We start from the raw sequence: 17850 nt of genomic DNA on the forward strand, positions 1-17850 counted from the left end.
GTGGTGGGGTCGGCGTGTCCCTGTGTTACGGGGCAGCAATGAGTTTGCGGCGCTGCAGCAGCTCAGACCGCGAGATACAGCTCCAGTATATAAAGAAACTTATTTGACAAAACGTTGGTGCAGCGCTTTTTTCTTCCCCGCATGACCAAGCTTAAATGCTGCTGGGTGGATTAAAATGACAGGTTTTGTATTCCTAGCCCTCCTGCCGGTAAGTGCCTGCAGGCTCCTTCACTAAGGCGGAGCAGAGCTCGTGCTCTTACACTGGCCCTCCCCAAGATGCTGCCGAGTAAGAAACCTGCGGCACCCACGCAACGGGTCGATATGCAAGAACCTCTAGCACAGCGCTGAAAAGGCGTTTGTAATGCTTTACTATACGGGAAAGAACCGAGAGCATTAAAACCGACAAGCCCTTCCCAACCGTCAACGAAGACCGTGGACCAGCCACGGCACCGCCCGGCCGAACGACACGGTGACGGGGAAAGAACGCTGCCAGCGCAGGCCGGCCACGGCGCCGGGGCCGCTTCCACCCCGGCCGGGAGAGCAGTGTACCGGGCCGCACCCCTCCCTTGCGGGGCGGCTCCCCGCTCCCCGGCCGTGCGAGACCCCAGACCCCTGGTCTCTTGGCCAGCCCCGGGGACAAGCCCGGCCCGGCCCCACCACCGCCCGCGCGCAGCACCGCCCCGCCGCGAGCCTACGTGATGACGCACGGCGTGACGCGGCGCGACAGGCGCGTAGGCGTTGGGACCGCCCCTCGCGCCGTGCGGCCGTTGGCCGGGGGAGGGGCGGTGCCGTGTGCCCGTCCCCCCACCCCCCGCCCTGCCGCTGCCCCGGGGCCGCTGCGGGCTGCGTCTGCCCGAAGGGACCCGCGGAGCCGGCACCGCCGCCTGGCTGAGCCCTGGGTGCGCTGCGGGCTCGGCGGGGAGTCGAGGCCAGGCATGGGACTGATCTTCGCCAAGCTGTGGAGTCTCTTCGGTAGCCAAGGTGGGCGCGGGGGTCCGCGCTGGCTGCGGGGAGGGGGGGCGGGCGGCGCGGCGGCGAGCGGGGCTGAGGGGGCGCGGGCGGGGGGCGGCGGCCGGCTCTGCTGCCCGGGTTGCCCGGAGGGCACGCCCAGGCTAAACTTGGGCTTTTCTTTGTGCGGCGCCTCCGGCGCTGGTTGCGCGGCGCCTCATGCCCGGGGCGGCTTTGTTTCTCCCCGCGGAGGCGACCCCGCCGCCCCGGGCACCCCGGCCGTCCCGGGCGGACCCCGAGTGGCGCTTCCCGGCTGGCGGCGCGGTCGGCGCTGCTGCCTGTCAGCCGGGATCTTCCACCCTTGTAGCGGCTGAAGCTTCGGTGGACGGTGAAGGAAGGTCTTTGCAGATCCTCCGTTTTTAACTCGGGCTCTGCTGTGAAAGTCGTGCTATTTTTATCTTTAGTATTAAGGAGGAAGCCACCAAACTTGTGTTGGGGCCTTTGAGGCAAAGATTCTAGTTACATTTCGTTGTTGCCCCAAGAACATAACTTCTGAAGCCCAGAGTGAGGTGGGGACAGCTCTCCGTGCTCCCCTCCTGGCGCACCCAGCCCCGCAGCCATGGCTCATGCCTTAATCCTGAGTTCAAAACTTGTGGCGGCCACCACCTCTAGCTCAGACAGTTATCATAAAAATAGAAAATTATGGTTTATTTGTTACCTTATTTGTTTTGATGAACCTTGTTTACCTAGCCTTCTTTGGTGAGAAAATAAAATAAGGAATTTATCGTTTGTGTTGTTTTTCCTTGAGGCTTTGAGTTTGGAACAGGCAAACTGATATTGTTCTCCCATCAGGTTTCCAAATGTATGCTTCATTCCTGCTTTAAAGTTACTTAAAGGGTAGTTAAGGTTTTTCGTGCAGTGCTCAACATGTTACTAACACAATTTCCCAAGTTTTGGAAGGCAGGTACACCTGGTGTCCCTTGAATAGTCTTGTCACTGTGAGTGCACATAACCCGTTCTAATTCTGTAAATACCAGAGCAAAGCCTCAGTATGTGTACATGTTAACATCCATCTATCAAAACTGTCTTTTCATGGAATGGGTGTGGGAGGAAGATCTAGACTATTTATCTTTCCCCCACATACACTGTTCCACCGTATCATTCCTGAAGTCTTCGAACAGTCTTCTGAATTTGTTGCTGTTGTTTATTTGAAGATTCTTATTTATTTGAACTGGAAAACCCATGTGGTAAGACTCAAAGTTTCCCCTGTTCTCCAGAAAACTATTAAGTACTGTCTTGGTTTTCATAGAGTACTGTAATCTGCAACTCCTTTTCTTCCATGAAGAACTCTGAAGAGGCATTTATAAGCAGAGAACTGATCAGGAGATAACTTCTGGTAGCTTTTAGTATTGGTCTATATGGTACTTTATTATGTCAGTATTTATCTTCAGGAAGGAAGGAAGAGGTTTTGAGTTTGGTTTGGTTTTTTGCTAGTACATGACAACATTAGATTATGTTGATTCCATTTCATTAGTGGAAAAAACGTTGTTACTGTATATTAATTTCTGAAAGGAAAGTTATTTATACGTTTAAAATGTTAACAGAAAATATTATCACAGTTGAGATAGATAGGGCAATACCATGAAATACTTACCATTTGGCTTTTGTCCCAAGGAGAGGCTTCTGAGGTGTGTTCTGATCTTGTTTTGTTGCTGGGGTTCTCTTTGGTGTGGTTTATTGAGGGTTTTTTTGCCCCTTCTTCTTGTGGTGATTGTAGAGAACAAAGTGAGTTTCTTTTCATGGCCAAAAGTGAAATTCCACCCTAGAAAATTCTCTTCAAACATATTTTTTTTCCCCATCTAGTGGGAAATTATTCTCTGCTTAACTTTTTTCCTTCAAATAATATTATTGGTAATAATAAAGGATAGTGATTACTGAGCTGGTCTTTGAGTTACATCAAATCTAGACAATTTCTTGGAGAATTCGTAGACTGTCCCATTAAACTGTTGAGCAGACTAGCACAGTAGCTTACACAATGACTTTGACTATACAGAGGGAATATTCCAAAGATGCAAATAGACCCCAGTCTGTGTGAGCATGGCATCAGTTCATCATGGCTAGTATGGGTTGTGCTGATAGTCTGAAGTGCTTGATACTGGCAAAATGAAAGGTTAAACAAAACAAAGATTTAGAAAGTGCCATCTGTCTTCCATCAAGTAGAGCATGGGGGAGGAGGTGTGCCTAAGTGTTAGAAGATACAGAACAGGAAATTGTTGGCACTTCAGTCAAGTATTAATTATGCACTGCAGTTTTGCTTTTTATAAATGTGAATAGTAGTTGAGCTGAAAATGCCAAATCTGCAAGGTATTTGATCAATAATGTTTGGACAACGTGGAAGAAATACCAACTGTTGAGCTAATACTGTTAACAGACAGGAAGAAGATCTGTTGGTAGCTTTCTGAAAAATGCACATCTTATGATAACTAAGATGTTGAAATAAGACCCATGCATTTTTTTGCTGTAGGATTCAGTGCAGTTAGAGCAGATGTGCAATGTATAGAAATCTGAGTTCATTGAGTGACTTCTGCCTGGCAGGAAAGCCTTGTAATGAAGGTACCTGAGATCCTACTAACATTGAGTGTAATTTTATTAATTTACATATCATCTTTACTACTCTCGCAATTTGATTTTCTTACCATCCTTTCCAATGGTAAAGATGAGGTACTGTAAGGAAGGTCAAGAGACTTGACCTAATCTGTTTCTAAAGACATTTACTGATAAGCGTCTGTTGACTAATGTTACCTACTGACCTCTTCCAGCAGCTTTTCTTAATATTTGTGTTCAGCTGGTTTAGCCCTACGATCTGTGTTTTCCTGCCAGGGATTTGAATCTCTCTGTCCTATTTCAACTCACTGTACATGCAGCAAAAATTATTCCAGTTTGTTCAGCCCATATTGATTATGGTTAGCCCAGTCTGGCAGACCCAGAGTGGTGATGGTGGAAAGCGCAATGGTTGAAATAGTGTTGTGTGGCTTTGACATCTGATGGGAACTTCTAGGGGGGGAAAGCCTTTAGCTCCTTTTCCTGCTCTCCTGGTAGAATGCACTTGCTTTTCCATTGCAGTGCACCATCTACTCTCCAAATCTGGCATGTGGGATTGTTGAACAAGAAAAGCTGCATCGCAGAGCAGTTTAAGGAAACGGGGTGATGCCTGTGCTGATCTGTGAGTCAGTGACTAATGAAAGAGGAGAAGGCTAGCAGTCTCTGCCCTGAGCACTGTCTGTCATGGAATATCTGTTTAGCTCTGTGGATGTGTTCGGAAGGATTAATTTCCAGTTTGAGCTTGGCAGTAGTCTTTAAAACAGTGGCTGATGGTGGTAATGGTCAAAGCTGTTTCAGGGTCTTAATCTTCCTGTTTACTGAAGTCATGGAGATGAGAAGAGAGGTTAAAGCCTGGAGGAGGGAGGACAGCAAGCACTTCTCTGTCTTTCAGCTCTCAATACGTATTGTCTCTTAATCAATTAGTAATTGAATGGTGTGAACTGAAATAGAGGTACTTACAAGAGAAACAATTGACTTAAAAATAGACTTTTTTTCTGGGTGTCTTACTGATGGCTTCCTCATTATTTTTCCTAATTAATGAAATTGACAAAAAACATTGCCCAAGCATTGTTTCCATTTAAAATATTTTGCCTTGCAGCCATTAAACATTGTTATAAAGTGTCATAAGTTGAGACTGAACTTACTTTGAAAATAACTTGTAATAGTATGTCAGACTTCAAAAATAATGTGCTTATGCTGTGATTCAGTACTCGGATGGCGCATTCTGAGCAACATGTAGTAATATAAATAAATGGTGGAGCAACTAACTTACTGCCTGTGTTAAAGCGTAGCTGAATAAAACTTGCTTGACTTACCATTCTATCAATACTATAATGATTGCTCTTAATGAAACTATAAGGAAAAAACAGAAGTGAATGTCAGCAACCCTGATAAAGGCAACTCTGACAGTTGTCAATACCTTATTCCTGTAGGTATGTGTGTGGTAGATAGAGTTCTGCAAGAAGTTCACAAATCTGTTTTTTAATTTTTTTGAATGGTAGTTGTTCAAAACCTTCCGCGTTGCTCTGAATAAATACTATATGTGCTTAAAAAACTGCTGTAAGACAAATAATGATAAGCTCTAAGTCAAGGTGGCTGAACTTCTGTAACTCCACTGTTTACTTCACTTAGGTTTGCTGACAATTCCCAGATTGTACAGACAGTCAAGTTAGCAGATCATTATCTGGAAAACCCATGGATTTTGGTTCCAGCAACTACTGAACACTATTGTCAGTTTCACTACTTTTTTGTAATCAAGTCTGGAAATACAGCTGTGTTTAAGCATTCTGTTGTGTTTGAAAGAAGACTCTAAGGTAGCTTTTAGTGTGCAGCATGAATCCTTGTATTGAAGTATCTTTGAAGCTTAGTAAAATGCTATTCCTCCTGCCTCCTCTTAAGCAAATTTCTATTTGCATTCTGTCTTCAGCCTTGAAGTCCTCAAGATTATTGTTCTTTGGGACTAGATGTGGGTTTTGTATTTCATGCCCTAAAAAATATTGGTAACCTGTCCAGTATTCATTTCTTCTTTCAAATATGTTGGAAGAGCCTTGCTCATCATTAAAGTATTTAGATTATTTTTTTTAGTTTTAGTTTTTGCAAATTGGAAAGACCAAAGGGCAAAGTTGTGAGAATTTAATCTTCACTTTTAAGTCCTTTTACCACAGAGAAATATAGACGAGTAAATGAAGAAAGGAGCGTATTACATCTTCCTTCTAACATATGCAAGATGATAATCTTCACTGTCCTATCATTTTATAATACTAGACTGCCAGAGATATTTTTTTTAACAATACTATATATATATATGTGTTTTAATAGTCTGCCAGGGATGGTTGATATAACAGAATTCTTTGGATTCTTTTAAACAGTAGCCTAATACTGTGGGTTTTTTTCCCTGCATATACCTACTTCTTCTACCTATTTTTTTCTGCTCTTTCTACCTGATTTATAAAGATGCTGCTCTTCTGCTCTGGCAACTCTGTTATGAATTTTCTCCTTTCTGTGCCAAGAACATGGTGGATTGGGGAGATATTCATGACTAGAACCCAACCTGAGTTTGAGTACCAGCCAGTGAAAGGGAGAAATTTGACTTAATCTGTAAGTACAGAACATAAATATGAGCATAAATCACTGCCTATGGTTTAATCCATAATTGTCCTTTCGTTTAATTGTAGTATCTATCTTCTACTCATTGCTCTTTTAAACAAATCCTTGACTTGCTAAAATTTTGTTCTGTCTTAGTTTGGCAGTTTTTAAGTAAAAATTCTGTAATTAACCAGATAGAAATTCTGAAGAATTTTCCATTACCATAGATGTAATGGAATGTTCTAAATGTAATGTAGTTAATGTATGGCATAAATGTAATGGCAGTTCTAAAAGCAACTGCCACTACTAAAAGGTGGAAACCGATGCTTTAATCTTATTTTCATCCCCAAATCAACATTAATTAACACTTGTGTGGTTGTTTCTTGTTTGTGCTTATTCAGTTACTGTATAGAATACCATTTGACTATGGAGTAACGCAGATTAGCTGTACCTTTTGTTCCTCAGCTAGAGCTGAACCATTCATGCTTCAATGGCTTTCAAAAACAGTCATCGCAATGGAGATTTTTTTTTCGTTGCAAGTAGTGTGATATTGTTTCATCCAATACTTTGCTTTTTTGTTCCTAAGTAAAACATTGTATTCTGATTTGAAGGTGGGAAAAAGCAGTGTAATGCCTGGCTGGGACTCCTTTTCTTTTCCTCCTTGAAAATAACTCAAACAGAATGTTGCAAAAGTAAAGTAATCTTCTTAGGCAGTAGTTGACAATGTAGCTGTTTTGAAAACAGCAGAAGGGTATTGCTATGTTTGAACTTTGAAATCCTTGTAAATCTAACTGGATTTGAAGAAGAGATTGACAGTCTAGCGATGTGGCATGGTTTATTAGAGTTGAAAGCAGAGAGGGTTTCATACCATTTATGTATTGGGAAAGGTTATTAATTACTGGTGGTGCTGTTTATGGGGTTAAAGATACAGTGGATTTAAGGCCAGAAAATGTTCTTTCCTTGGAATGTGTTGGCAGGATGCATTAGTAGGGGAACTTATACAATGAAATACATTTCAACATTTGTTAGGGCCGTATCACATAACAAAACTACTGAAAGTCCCAAGCAAGAGACATTTTATTAAAATCACTTTCAGAATGAAAAGACCTAGGTTATTATATGTAAATGGGTTTCAAAAACTCCAAACCCAAAACAAAAATACTTTTATTTTTCCTTCGACCACCCACTTATGGGAAAAAAAAAACCCACCAATTTAATATTTATAATAGATCTTCTGAGCTTTTAGTAATTTGTTGGAAGTCTTGTAGATCAAATATGGCATTTGAAAGGAAATCTTTAAGCTGTGAACCATGTTTTGCTTTGGAATAAGTGCCCTAGAATATTAAATATTACCCTTTCAAAAGTTAGTCTGTTCACAGACTTTTTATGCAAGTTTTACTTCTAGTATCCATTTGTAAATTCTCTGCTCTCAAGTGATTTGCTTTTTTGTCAGTAAGTGGATTGGTATCTTCAAACTTCACATATATATCAAAAGAACCATCATTCTAATTGGCTGTGCTGCTGTATCTGAAAGTATAAGCATTAACTATAGATAACCATCTAAGTTCAGGGTGGGGGTGGGGGTGTTCTTGTTTCTGTTTGGTTTTGCTTTTGTTTCCCCTGTTCCTGGAAAAAAATAACATTGCAGCAGCGTGAAGGTCAGTTTTCTATAAGATGGGCTTTCCAGCAGGTCAAGGGAAGTGATCTTTCCCTTCTATTCAGCACTGGTGAGGCCTCACCTGGAGTGGTGTGTCCAGTTCCAGGCTCCTCAGTACAAGAGGGACATGGCGTACTGGAGAGAGTCCAGTGACGGGCCGCAAAGATGATGGACAGGAGCATCCCACATACAAGAAAAGGCTGAGAGAGCTGGAACTGTTTAGCCTTGAGAGGAAAAGGCTTGAAGTGGGGATCTTGTTAATATATATGTGAATACCTGAAGCAAGGGTGCAAAGACAACAGAGCCAGGCTTGTTTCAATTGTGCCCAGTGACAGGATCAGAGGCAGTGGACACAAACTGGAAGCACAGGAGCTTCCCTCTGAACATCAGGAAACACCTTTTCACTGTGAGGGTGACTGAGCACTGGCACAGGCTGCCCAGGGAGGTTGGATAGGATCTCCATCCTTGCAGATACTCAAAACCCATCTGGACACGGACCTAGGCAACTGGCTCTAGGTGGCCCTGGTTGAGCAAGGGGGTTGGACCAGGTGACCTCCATAGCTGTCTTCCATCCTCGACCATTCTGTGACTTTTCAGTTCAGAAACTGCAGTGTTGGAATTCGTGATCTGTTCAAAATACAGCTTTCCTCTTAGTTCTTACTGTGCGAGTAAGACGGTGGTCCCGTAAGTGGTTATTACTGAGCTTTGAGTGTTAGGCTAATATTTTGTGCAGTCTTTAGGTGTTTGGTGAAGTTCTTAAGATGATACACTACTATATTTGTTCATTGTAGTTTTCTTTCTAAAACTATATTTTTTTTAAAAAAGTAGTCATATTAGTAACCATTCCTTTATGCAGACTTCCAGTACTGACTTCTCCTGAGACTGTAGTCTCAAGAGAAGATGAGGCTTTGTGGATTTTCTTGGTTTTTTCCTGTCCTGAAGTCACCAGTATTCTGTGTAAGCTACTGAAAGAAGACAAACAAGCAGTTGCTTTCTTCAGTAAAGAAAAGTGATTAAACAGAATTATAATTATTGCTGTTTCCACTGATTTATTCTGTTTCCCCTGGTTTATTCTTGTTTTTTTGTGTACATGCAGAGCACAAAGTAATCATAGTGGGACTTGATAATGCTGGAAAGACTACTATTCTTTACCAATTGTAAGTATATGAACTATTTTGGGGTTTTGTTTACATTTTAATATTTGTCACTGTTTAATCATTGAAAATTCAGCTTTGCAACCTGGCGGATACTCTAGGGTTCTAGATCACAGTTTCTACATTAATGGTATATCTGGTGTTCTAAACAGAGTAAATATTTAAAGGACAAGTGAAGGAACTGCAATGTTTTAAAACTGAACTGTAAATTGAATAACAAAATTGTACACACAAGGACAAAGTGAACTGCAAGTTCTGTTGCTATCAAAGCCTATCTTTATTTGTAAGCATAGACATAATCCTGTCACCAAGAAATGCAGAGAAGAAAGTGATTTTTAAATTAATGGAAACTGTCGCCACTCTGCAAAAATCCATAAATGTTTCCAAATGTTTCCTAATACCAGTGTCAAAAATCTGTGATGGAGGATTCCTCAAAATAGTATTTTATCTTGTCTAGGTCCTACCTTAAGCATTTTAAATAGCAGAGTTGCACCCAAATCTTGCTGGCATTACAAGAATATCTATGATAAATTCACAATATTGGCAGGAACATAATTGCTATTGTAATTGTGGAAAAGTAAGAGGATATAGCCAAATTACTGCAAATGTATTTGGGTACAAAGGCAGCAGAGGATGGATGTTTTCCAAAATAACATTTTTCTAGGTAGTTTAGACAAAGTTTAAGGTAGAACTGAGAAATTTTCAGCTATGTAAACAAACAGTCCTTTGGAACTTGTTTTTAATATTGAGTTACTAAGTTGAGTGTTCTGATAAGATTATATTCTGATTTATATTTTGCAGTTTAGCGTTCCCCTTATTTGGGATCCTTAGAATAGCAGCTTCTGCTTTGGAACAAGTGCATTTTAAGTATCTGATAAAGTGTGTCCTTTAAAAAGGGAAACCTCTTGCAGTGCAGGTGCTTATCCATTTGTTGTAAACCTTTTATGTGCTTATTTGTTGCTGCTGGTGTCTTTAACCGTGTCTACAGTCTTTGCTACAAAAGCACACTAGAACTTTTCAACCACGGTTTTTAGTCCAAGTTCAGGTTGAACTAATCTTTTTACTAAACAATTGTTCTTCAATATTTGCTTTATTTCTATAAAAATTCAAATGTATGGCTTTTGAAATATGCCTATGTTTTTAATCTTTTTTTTATCAGAGTTACACATACTTAACTTTTCTACAATAGATTTGTTGTAATTGAGCTGTGACAGGCCTTGTGGATTTTACTGGCTGGTCTTTATGGTATGGTATTGTTTCCTTTAGCTTAATGAATGAAGTGGTTCATACTTCTCCAACCATAGGAAGCAATGTAGAGGAAATAGTGGTGAAAAACACTCATTTCTTAATGTGGGATATTGGAGGACAAGAATCATTACGGTCATCATGGAATACCTATTACTCAAACACAGAGGTATGAGAAGCTGCTTTGAAATCTCAAATTCACTAATTTTTTTTGTACTTATATTTATTTATTAGGAATATTCGTAGATTTATATAAAGATTGCAGCTGTACTATTGTTCAGTCTTTTTGAGAAAGAATAAACCCAAAAAGTGTATGATGTCTCTGGTATGCAGCCAATTTTCTGGTAATATTTGAAGTATTTTTCCTGTATTCTTTACAGTAATGTTGTTTGATCTGTGGTATAAACTGTGAAGGTAGACTTTTCTCCTAGACAATCAAATGATACCAAAACACATTACGGATCAAGAAGATCTCTGTAGCCTCTGTAATCCAAATCAGATTACATTGATGTAAAAAATTTTCTATTTAATTTCTTACCATTTCTACTAAAAGCAGAGATCTCTTGTAAATATTACTTACTATATGAGGATTCCATCCTCCTGTAAAGTTAGGTTTTCTGTCCTGTGCTGCCCTTTGAAGGAGGGCAGATTATAGTGATCCACCCCGGATGTTCAGAAACTTTTTATCTACTGAAAGTCTGGTGATGACATATCAACCTTCATCTCTGGTATTCTAAACTTATTTTTTATTTTACCTAGAAAAGTATAGCTACATCTAAGACAAATGCACATGAGGGTGAAGAGACTTCTGCCAGCATTATCTGGTACAATAACAATACATTCTTGACATTTGTCCATTGAGAGTCTTTGATTTTGGAATTTGGGGCGATGGATTTATTAGTTCTTTTTTTTTTGATCCTTTTGGTTGTTTTTAATCATATTCTGGCTAGTAAGTGTTTGAAATCCAGCGCTTTGTAGCACTTGGAAAGAAGAACTTTCTCTTTACTTAGAAGCTTTGTCTGCTAGAAATATTTGAGGAAGAAAAGGGGTCTGTTTAGTATGCTAATCCTAGCTTCCCTGATAGGTACTGTTCTTCCTCATCTGCTAGACATCTCAAAGTCACAGCAGCATTAAATTGACTTGGTATTTCATACCGTTTTTCATACCGTGTGGTCATTTTCAGTGGGTAATGAATCTCATTAATTTTATAAGGCAAAGTGATTTGGAGCATATGTTGGAAAATTATAGTAGTGATTTATAATCCTCCATTTTTGTTGCTATCTCTCTTTTCTCTCTTTCCGTATCTGTAAATTGAAGCAATCTAAACAAAATCTTTGGAGTAATGTAAAAACCCCACAAATAAGCTTTTCAGTGCATACCTGTCCCAATTAGTTTCAACTTAAATGCCTAATTCTGCAGTTCTGTTTTAAGAGTAGGATTGTGTTCTCACCGAAAGGATGTTGAGACAAGCTTACAGACACAAGATTTGGGGGGAGAGGAAAGGGGGGGGGGGGGAGTTACGTTGGTTAAGTTATCGGTGGGGGCGGGGGGTGGTGGTGGCAACAAGGAGTTAAAGAGAGAAGGATTCCCATCTGGGCAGAGAAGTGATGGTGTCTCTCAGATGAATGTCACCTCCTTGGTTTCCTCTCCAGTGTAGCATGTGTTCCCTGTAATTCACTGCTGCCACTACCACCCCACCCCACCCCAGTATCTGTATAGTTTTTATCAGAACGTGCTTGATCTCCCTACTCGTTGTTCCCACCTATGATGCTGTTAGCGCTGCTTGGAGCACACTGTGGGCAGAGCAGTGATTAGTGGTTACAGTTTGTGTACGCATACTATTGTGTAATGCTTATGAGCATTTACTAGAGTAATGCCTACTGCGGAATGCCAGGTCTCTTTTTTCTCTGGTGTAGAGCTATAAAATAGAAGGTGCAAAACCAGGGGCAGAAAGAGTGGGGTAGAAGAGTTAACATTCATACCAGTGGCAATGGCTTCCCATGGGACACCTGACATACCAGACCGAGCAGTGTCTCAGGATTCACAAATGCATGGGTGGCTATGAGAATAATGTGCTTCGCAGGAATGGTAAGGATAAAATCACTGCTGCAGCCATCTCCAGGTGCCTAGTTGGAAGGGTGCAAAGTCATGAGCGAGAGGCCAGTTGCACGGGTCCTTTGCAAATTTTAAGGAGGTGTTGTGCAACAACCTAGTGCTAAGCCCTATAGATAGATACTTATTGAGGTCTATGTACTACTCTGAGGTAATATTTCTTAAGCCTTGTAAGATGATGATGAATTACTGAAAATGCTTCTTTCAAGAGAGGGAGCTTCGATTTCAGTTTCCTGGAAAAAAAACCCCACCCTATAGTTTTCTGAGTAGGCAAGTAGTGGACAGTAATAGCTGTTTTCTTTGATAACCGTATATCAATTTTGTCATCCACATTTTAAATGTAATCCACTACCTGTAGGTGCTTTTGGTGCCTACATCGCTGTTTTGTGTATGATGTAGGGCCTGAAGATCCACCAAAGAGATTTAACCATAGTATATGAAAGCAGATCTTAGTAGCAGTGCTGAAATTTACAAGCACAATCTTTTTATTTTCTTTTATTTATTTTTTTATTTATTTTGAAACTATAATCTTCATGTATGAATCCCAGGGCTCTAGCCAAAAACTGATTTTAAACCTCTTGTTCTATTTTCTGGTGTGATCCGAAAGTCTTATGTCTGTCTTATATAGGAAGACTTGTGGTAGTGGTCTCTTGAAAACGTGCTTTTTGAAATTTATACTTTGTACTTACATACTGGACTATTGTGTTTTCCCCTAGTTCATCATTCTTGTTGTTGACAGCATTGATAGAGAGCGACTTTCTATTACAAAAGAAGAACTTTATAGAATGCTGGCTCATGAGGTACAGTGGGGAGTTGGGATAGTAGATTTTTTTTTTTTGTTGTAACAGTCAAATAAAATTACATGCTTCGTATGTTAACAAAAATTACACTGTCACAAAAAAAATCTCTGAGCCTAAATGTATGTGTATGTTGGTCACATTTTAAAACCACGTAAATCATAAATAAATAGGAAAATTACTATGAAGCACTCTTGAAATAGGACTTGCTTGATTGTAATCAAATCACTCTTTACAAATGTTGAACTTGTAAAAGAATCTTAAGCTTCATATTAATGTAACTAGATTCACCACCACACTCTCTCTCTTTCTGTTAAATGTTGAAAATGTCAAGAAACTTTTTTTTACATTATTTTAGAAAGTAGGCAATTCCATTTCTCTTTTTTGTTTGTTTTAGTCCTGTTCCTTAAAATTAAGGCACATATATAATACTGTGGATAAATCAGTTTCAGTTCAGTTCCCTTCTGAATTATTTTTTTTGTAGTTTTATTATTATATGTATTGACGACTCTTCAACACTGGGTCAACTCCCTCAAACATCCTAAATTAACATCTATATTGGATTAGCTAAAGCCCATTAAAACCTTCTGTGATCACACTCAAGCTAAGTTAGGGTTGTTTTAAATCTAAGGATCTTCATTTTTGAAGGAAGAGGATTTAGTATAATGCAAGTAACTGAAGTTCATTTCGCTGAGAGATTTGCATTGTTTCAAATAAGTGAGTTTTCACTTTAAAGTTTAATATTAATATAGTTTGGGTCTGTTAGTAAGAAGCAAATACACTACCAAAAAGGTGGGAAGATGACTTTTTATAGTGAAGTTTTCCCATGTAGTTTATTAGCTTTCAGTGTTATAAAGATTTTAATACGCTGTCCCTTGAAAACCGTTGGTAGGCCTAGACTAGATTACATGTAGGAGTGCATTTTCAACATTGAACCAGAAAGGTGTTTTGTTTTGTTTTTTTTTTTCTTTTCTTGATGGAGAAATAGTCTCAGAATTCAATATACATTGAAATGTGTTGAACACTTTTAATTACAACTGTCAGCTTCCTGGATATTGCATTTGTTTACCCTTCTGCACTCCTAAAACCATACATCCCAGTTCTTATCTCATTGCTGTGTGGTATCCTAATTTCCATACAGAAACAAAACAACATTTTATTAGTTTCTGTTTTTACTAAAGCTGCTGCAGCGTTATTAGAGCTCCTTTTTTGGAACAAGATAAGACTTACAAGAATTTAGGTAGCTTTCTTGAACTACCGCTTTAATCACTACAGAACTTGTTTAATGAAGTCAAAAGTATTTTCAAGGGAATGATATCTAGTAGGCTTTTCCATTTGAATAATATCTAATGTAGATTTTGGAATGTTTATCCAGTAATAATTCTGCTGGATGGATGGTTTGGAGCTTTATGAAATACATTTTAACAAGACCTTCTTTAGTTAACATGTGAACATGTGGTCAATACCAAAAGATTAGTCATATAGTATGTTAGAATTTCATTCTCCGTTGTAGAGAATGCTTCTGAATAAATTGGTTTCTTCATTCTTAATGTAATTAATTTTTAATGTGTTAAAACTCCATGCTGCTGTATAATTGTAGATTAGCTTGACTACAGTTCTTTTAAGAAATTCAGTTAATGCAATAACCCTTTAGTTCTTTATAATAACTCTTATGAATACTCTAAATTACTTCTAGGATTTGCGGAAGGCTGCAGTTCTCATCTTTGCGAACAAGCAGGACATGAAAGGTTGCATGACAGCTGCTGAAATATCTACATACCTCACCCTCAGCTCCATAAAGGATCACCCATGGCACATTCAGTCCTGTTGTGCTTTGACAGGAGAAGGGTAAATGCTTACTGCTTAGTATAGTAATGTGTGGTAAATTAGAATACTATTAACACCAATGTGAATTTCCTGAAAGAACTTATTTCTAATCTTTGCAGAGGGTCATTTTGTATTTTCCTTTTCTTTATTGAACTTTGTGGATTTTTTTCATCGCTTAAACTCCAAATTTGCAAATTCTGTAATGATGTTGGACTAGAACTAGTACCGATATAACATCTCTTTGTCTTCCAGATTATGCCAAGGCTTGGAGTGGATGACCTCCCGTATTGGAGTGAGATAGCTCCCTCCTGCCCCTCGCCAAAAGAAGAGACTTCTATTTATCCTGTGAACATGTACATTTTTCTCTACTTCTGGCTGCTGAGGCAGTGACCATATTTAATTTATATCAGCCAACTCCCAAGCTGTACTTGAATCAAGTGCAGTTGAACTGAAACACAAAGTATTTTCTTAACTTTTTTTAGTACGCTAATCTGCAACTGGATGAACATTGTGAATCTGGTTTTAAGCATTGAAATTCCTCTGAATATGTATGTATTCTAACTTTTTCAATGATAGCTTTTTAAAATCTGTTTTGTCATTGTCAATATTTCATACTTCCTCTTTCTAAATAGTTTATATAACTTATTAACATAAATGAGCGCAGTTTGTTTAATAATGAAAAAGTAGTGAGTAGGTTGACTTTACTCTGGCATAGCTTTAGCCTCTGAGGATAACTATATCTCCAGCTGAGCTTCCTGGAACATCAGTAGAGTTCTAGCTAGCACGGGAGTTAATAGTTATGAATGCAAATTTTTACATGTCAAACGAGTTAGTTATAATTAATATTGTGGTGGATTTTAACCTGGTATATAATTGAACTTCTGCCTTAAAAGAAATCTATTTCATTCTCAGTTTATTTGGTAAGTAGTTCTAGGATATGATTCTTTTACTTGAAAATACATCTCTGTACAGTGGATAAAAACTTTTCTTATGAAGTGCTGGTTTAGTCATTTAAAACTTGAATACCTTTTTAAAAATAAAATAAATTCTTGATAATTAAATTTGGAATCATGGCAGTGTTACATGTAGACTTGCTGTAATCTGTTAAAATTTTAAATACTGTATACATGAGCCTTCCTCAAATTTTAGTGAGAGTGCTGTTTTCTAAATGAATGCAAAATCAAAAGGGAAGCCAGATTTATAAACAGAACAGAGTCATGGTGCTCCATCTGTGGACTTCAGAGTGAAGCTAATCTTGACATTTATTTACCTACTATCAAACATGTTTTCAGATTCTGTTCCAGAGAAAATATTTTGCCTTGATTTTTGGTTTTAGTCATCTTTGCAGGAGCAGAGAACTCTTTATAGTGCTTGAATTATATTCATTCAGATTAAATTTGGGAACTGAAAGTTGAAAAAGTAGAGGGCTTCCATTTGAAAAACAGGTGGTGAAAGATTGGACGTAGTAACTCCTAATTCAATTTGAAGGGGATGAAGTTAGATCAGTAAAGAGAATCTAAGTTCTGGATGAAGTTAATGGAGAACATTAGGTGGCAGAAACCATCTGAGGAAAAAAAAACCCAAGCAAACAGTAGCAGACACTCAATTCCTAATGGAATCCCAGCAGCAGTCAGGTATCTAACCTACATAAATGTTAGGCAGGCTTTCCAAAAGCACCGTTCTCTGCTTTTGCATGCCTGAAAACTATGTGGAGTCTGGTTACTAGAACAATTTTGCTAATTGACTGTAGACCTTTAATGACAAACTGTTTCTGTTAGATCTTATTTTGATAATTCAAGCACACTCGAGTTTTCTTTAATAAAATTTTGTTTCGTAAATTTCAGTTTGCTTCCATTTTTATTTGAAACAAAGATTAATGAAATTTTAAAAGTATCAGCAAATATGTTGTCATAAGTGTTAAAAAGAAGGCTTTGAATGTATGTGGACACAGTGATTGGTTGAATGAAGTTGTATATTAATGCTCGTTAGCAAAAGTCATGTTTAGGAGAAAGCCTGTGTTGAGTGTCAAGTCAAAATGCTCAGAAGATAATTTAAATCAGTGAAAAGTAGTGCTTAAAGAAAAACGAGAAATGCAAGGTTAAAATCTGATACTAAAGCCTCTTGCTCTGATGTTTATGCTAAAAACTGTTCTAATGTGTGAAAATAAGATTTGTTTTATTATTAAGGAAGCAAATTATGAAATGAAATGAAAAAATAAAATGATATGTGAATGAGGTTTCTTGTTTGGTGTCTTAATAATTTCAGTTTGGAAATTATATTTATTTTCAGTTTTATTTTTATGTAGTTCAGAATGTAATCCTGAATATTTATAAAAAGCACTATGTGAATGTATAGCCCATTTCATTTAAAAAAAAAAAAAAAAAAAAAAAAAAAGGCATGATTTCATAGCTAACACTTTCCAGGCAAAACCATTCATAAATATAGAGTTTGATTACTAAAACCGGTCTCACCTGAAGTAATACATCTAACTTTGAATAAGAAGAAATGGTCACATTGTAGACCTTGGAATATCATAGTAATTAAAGCTTTCTCTTAATTCCCCAATACTTAAGAACTTTGAGTATCTTTATAGAAGGAAACATTCTTGACATTAGCTATGATTTTGTTCACCTTACTACATTTTCTACAAGTTTTCAATTTGTAATATCTGTGATGCTGTGGCTTGTTTTTTGAAAAAGGCTTGGTGTTGAATTTTAGGGGGTTAATTTTAATCACTTTCAGAGCCTGTTATACTAAAAGTGGTTTGATAAAAATATTATTTACAATTATGTGCTTTGGAGCACTGCATGTGTGTTTGTGCTGCTAAACACGGTATTATTTTTGTTAATCTGTATGTAGTAAATATATTGCAGAGAGTTTTCACTTCAAAAATATTCTGCATATAGTATACTGTTCACAAAGA

The 17850-nt window shown here is 38.4% G+C and overlaps 1 protein-coding gene across 1 annotated transcript; it reads left to right on the forward strand.

The window, feature by feature from the left end:
- The first annotated feature begins 753 nt into the window (after nucleotides 1–753).
- ARL5B (ADP ribosylation factor like GTPase 5B) lies at nucleotides 754–17162 on the forward strand. Its single transcript, XM_040592195.1, has 6 exons — nucleotides 754–981; nucleotides 8889–8949; nucleotides 10213–10360; nucleotides 13020–13103; nucleotides 14797–14948; nucleotides 15180–17162. Exons 1-6 carry the CDS (start codon nucleotides 936–938, stop codon nucleotides 15226–15228), a joined length of 540 nt encoding a protein of 179 aa, XP_040448129.1. The 5' UTR covers nucleotides 754–935; the 3' UTR covers nucleotides 15229–17162.
- Nucleotides 17163–17850: the final 688 nt, after the last annotated feature.

The sequence above is a fragment of the Falco naumanni genome, chromosome 4 (assembly GCF_017639655.2).
Source record: "Falco naumanni isolate bFalNau1 chromosome 4, bFalNau1.pat, whole genome shotgun sequence".
NCBI classification, from domain to species: Eukaryota; Metazoa; Chordata; class Aves; order Falconiformes; family Falconidae; genus Falco; species Falco naumanni.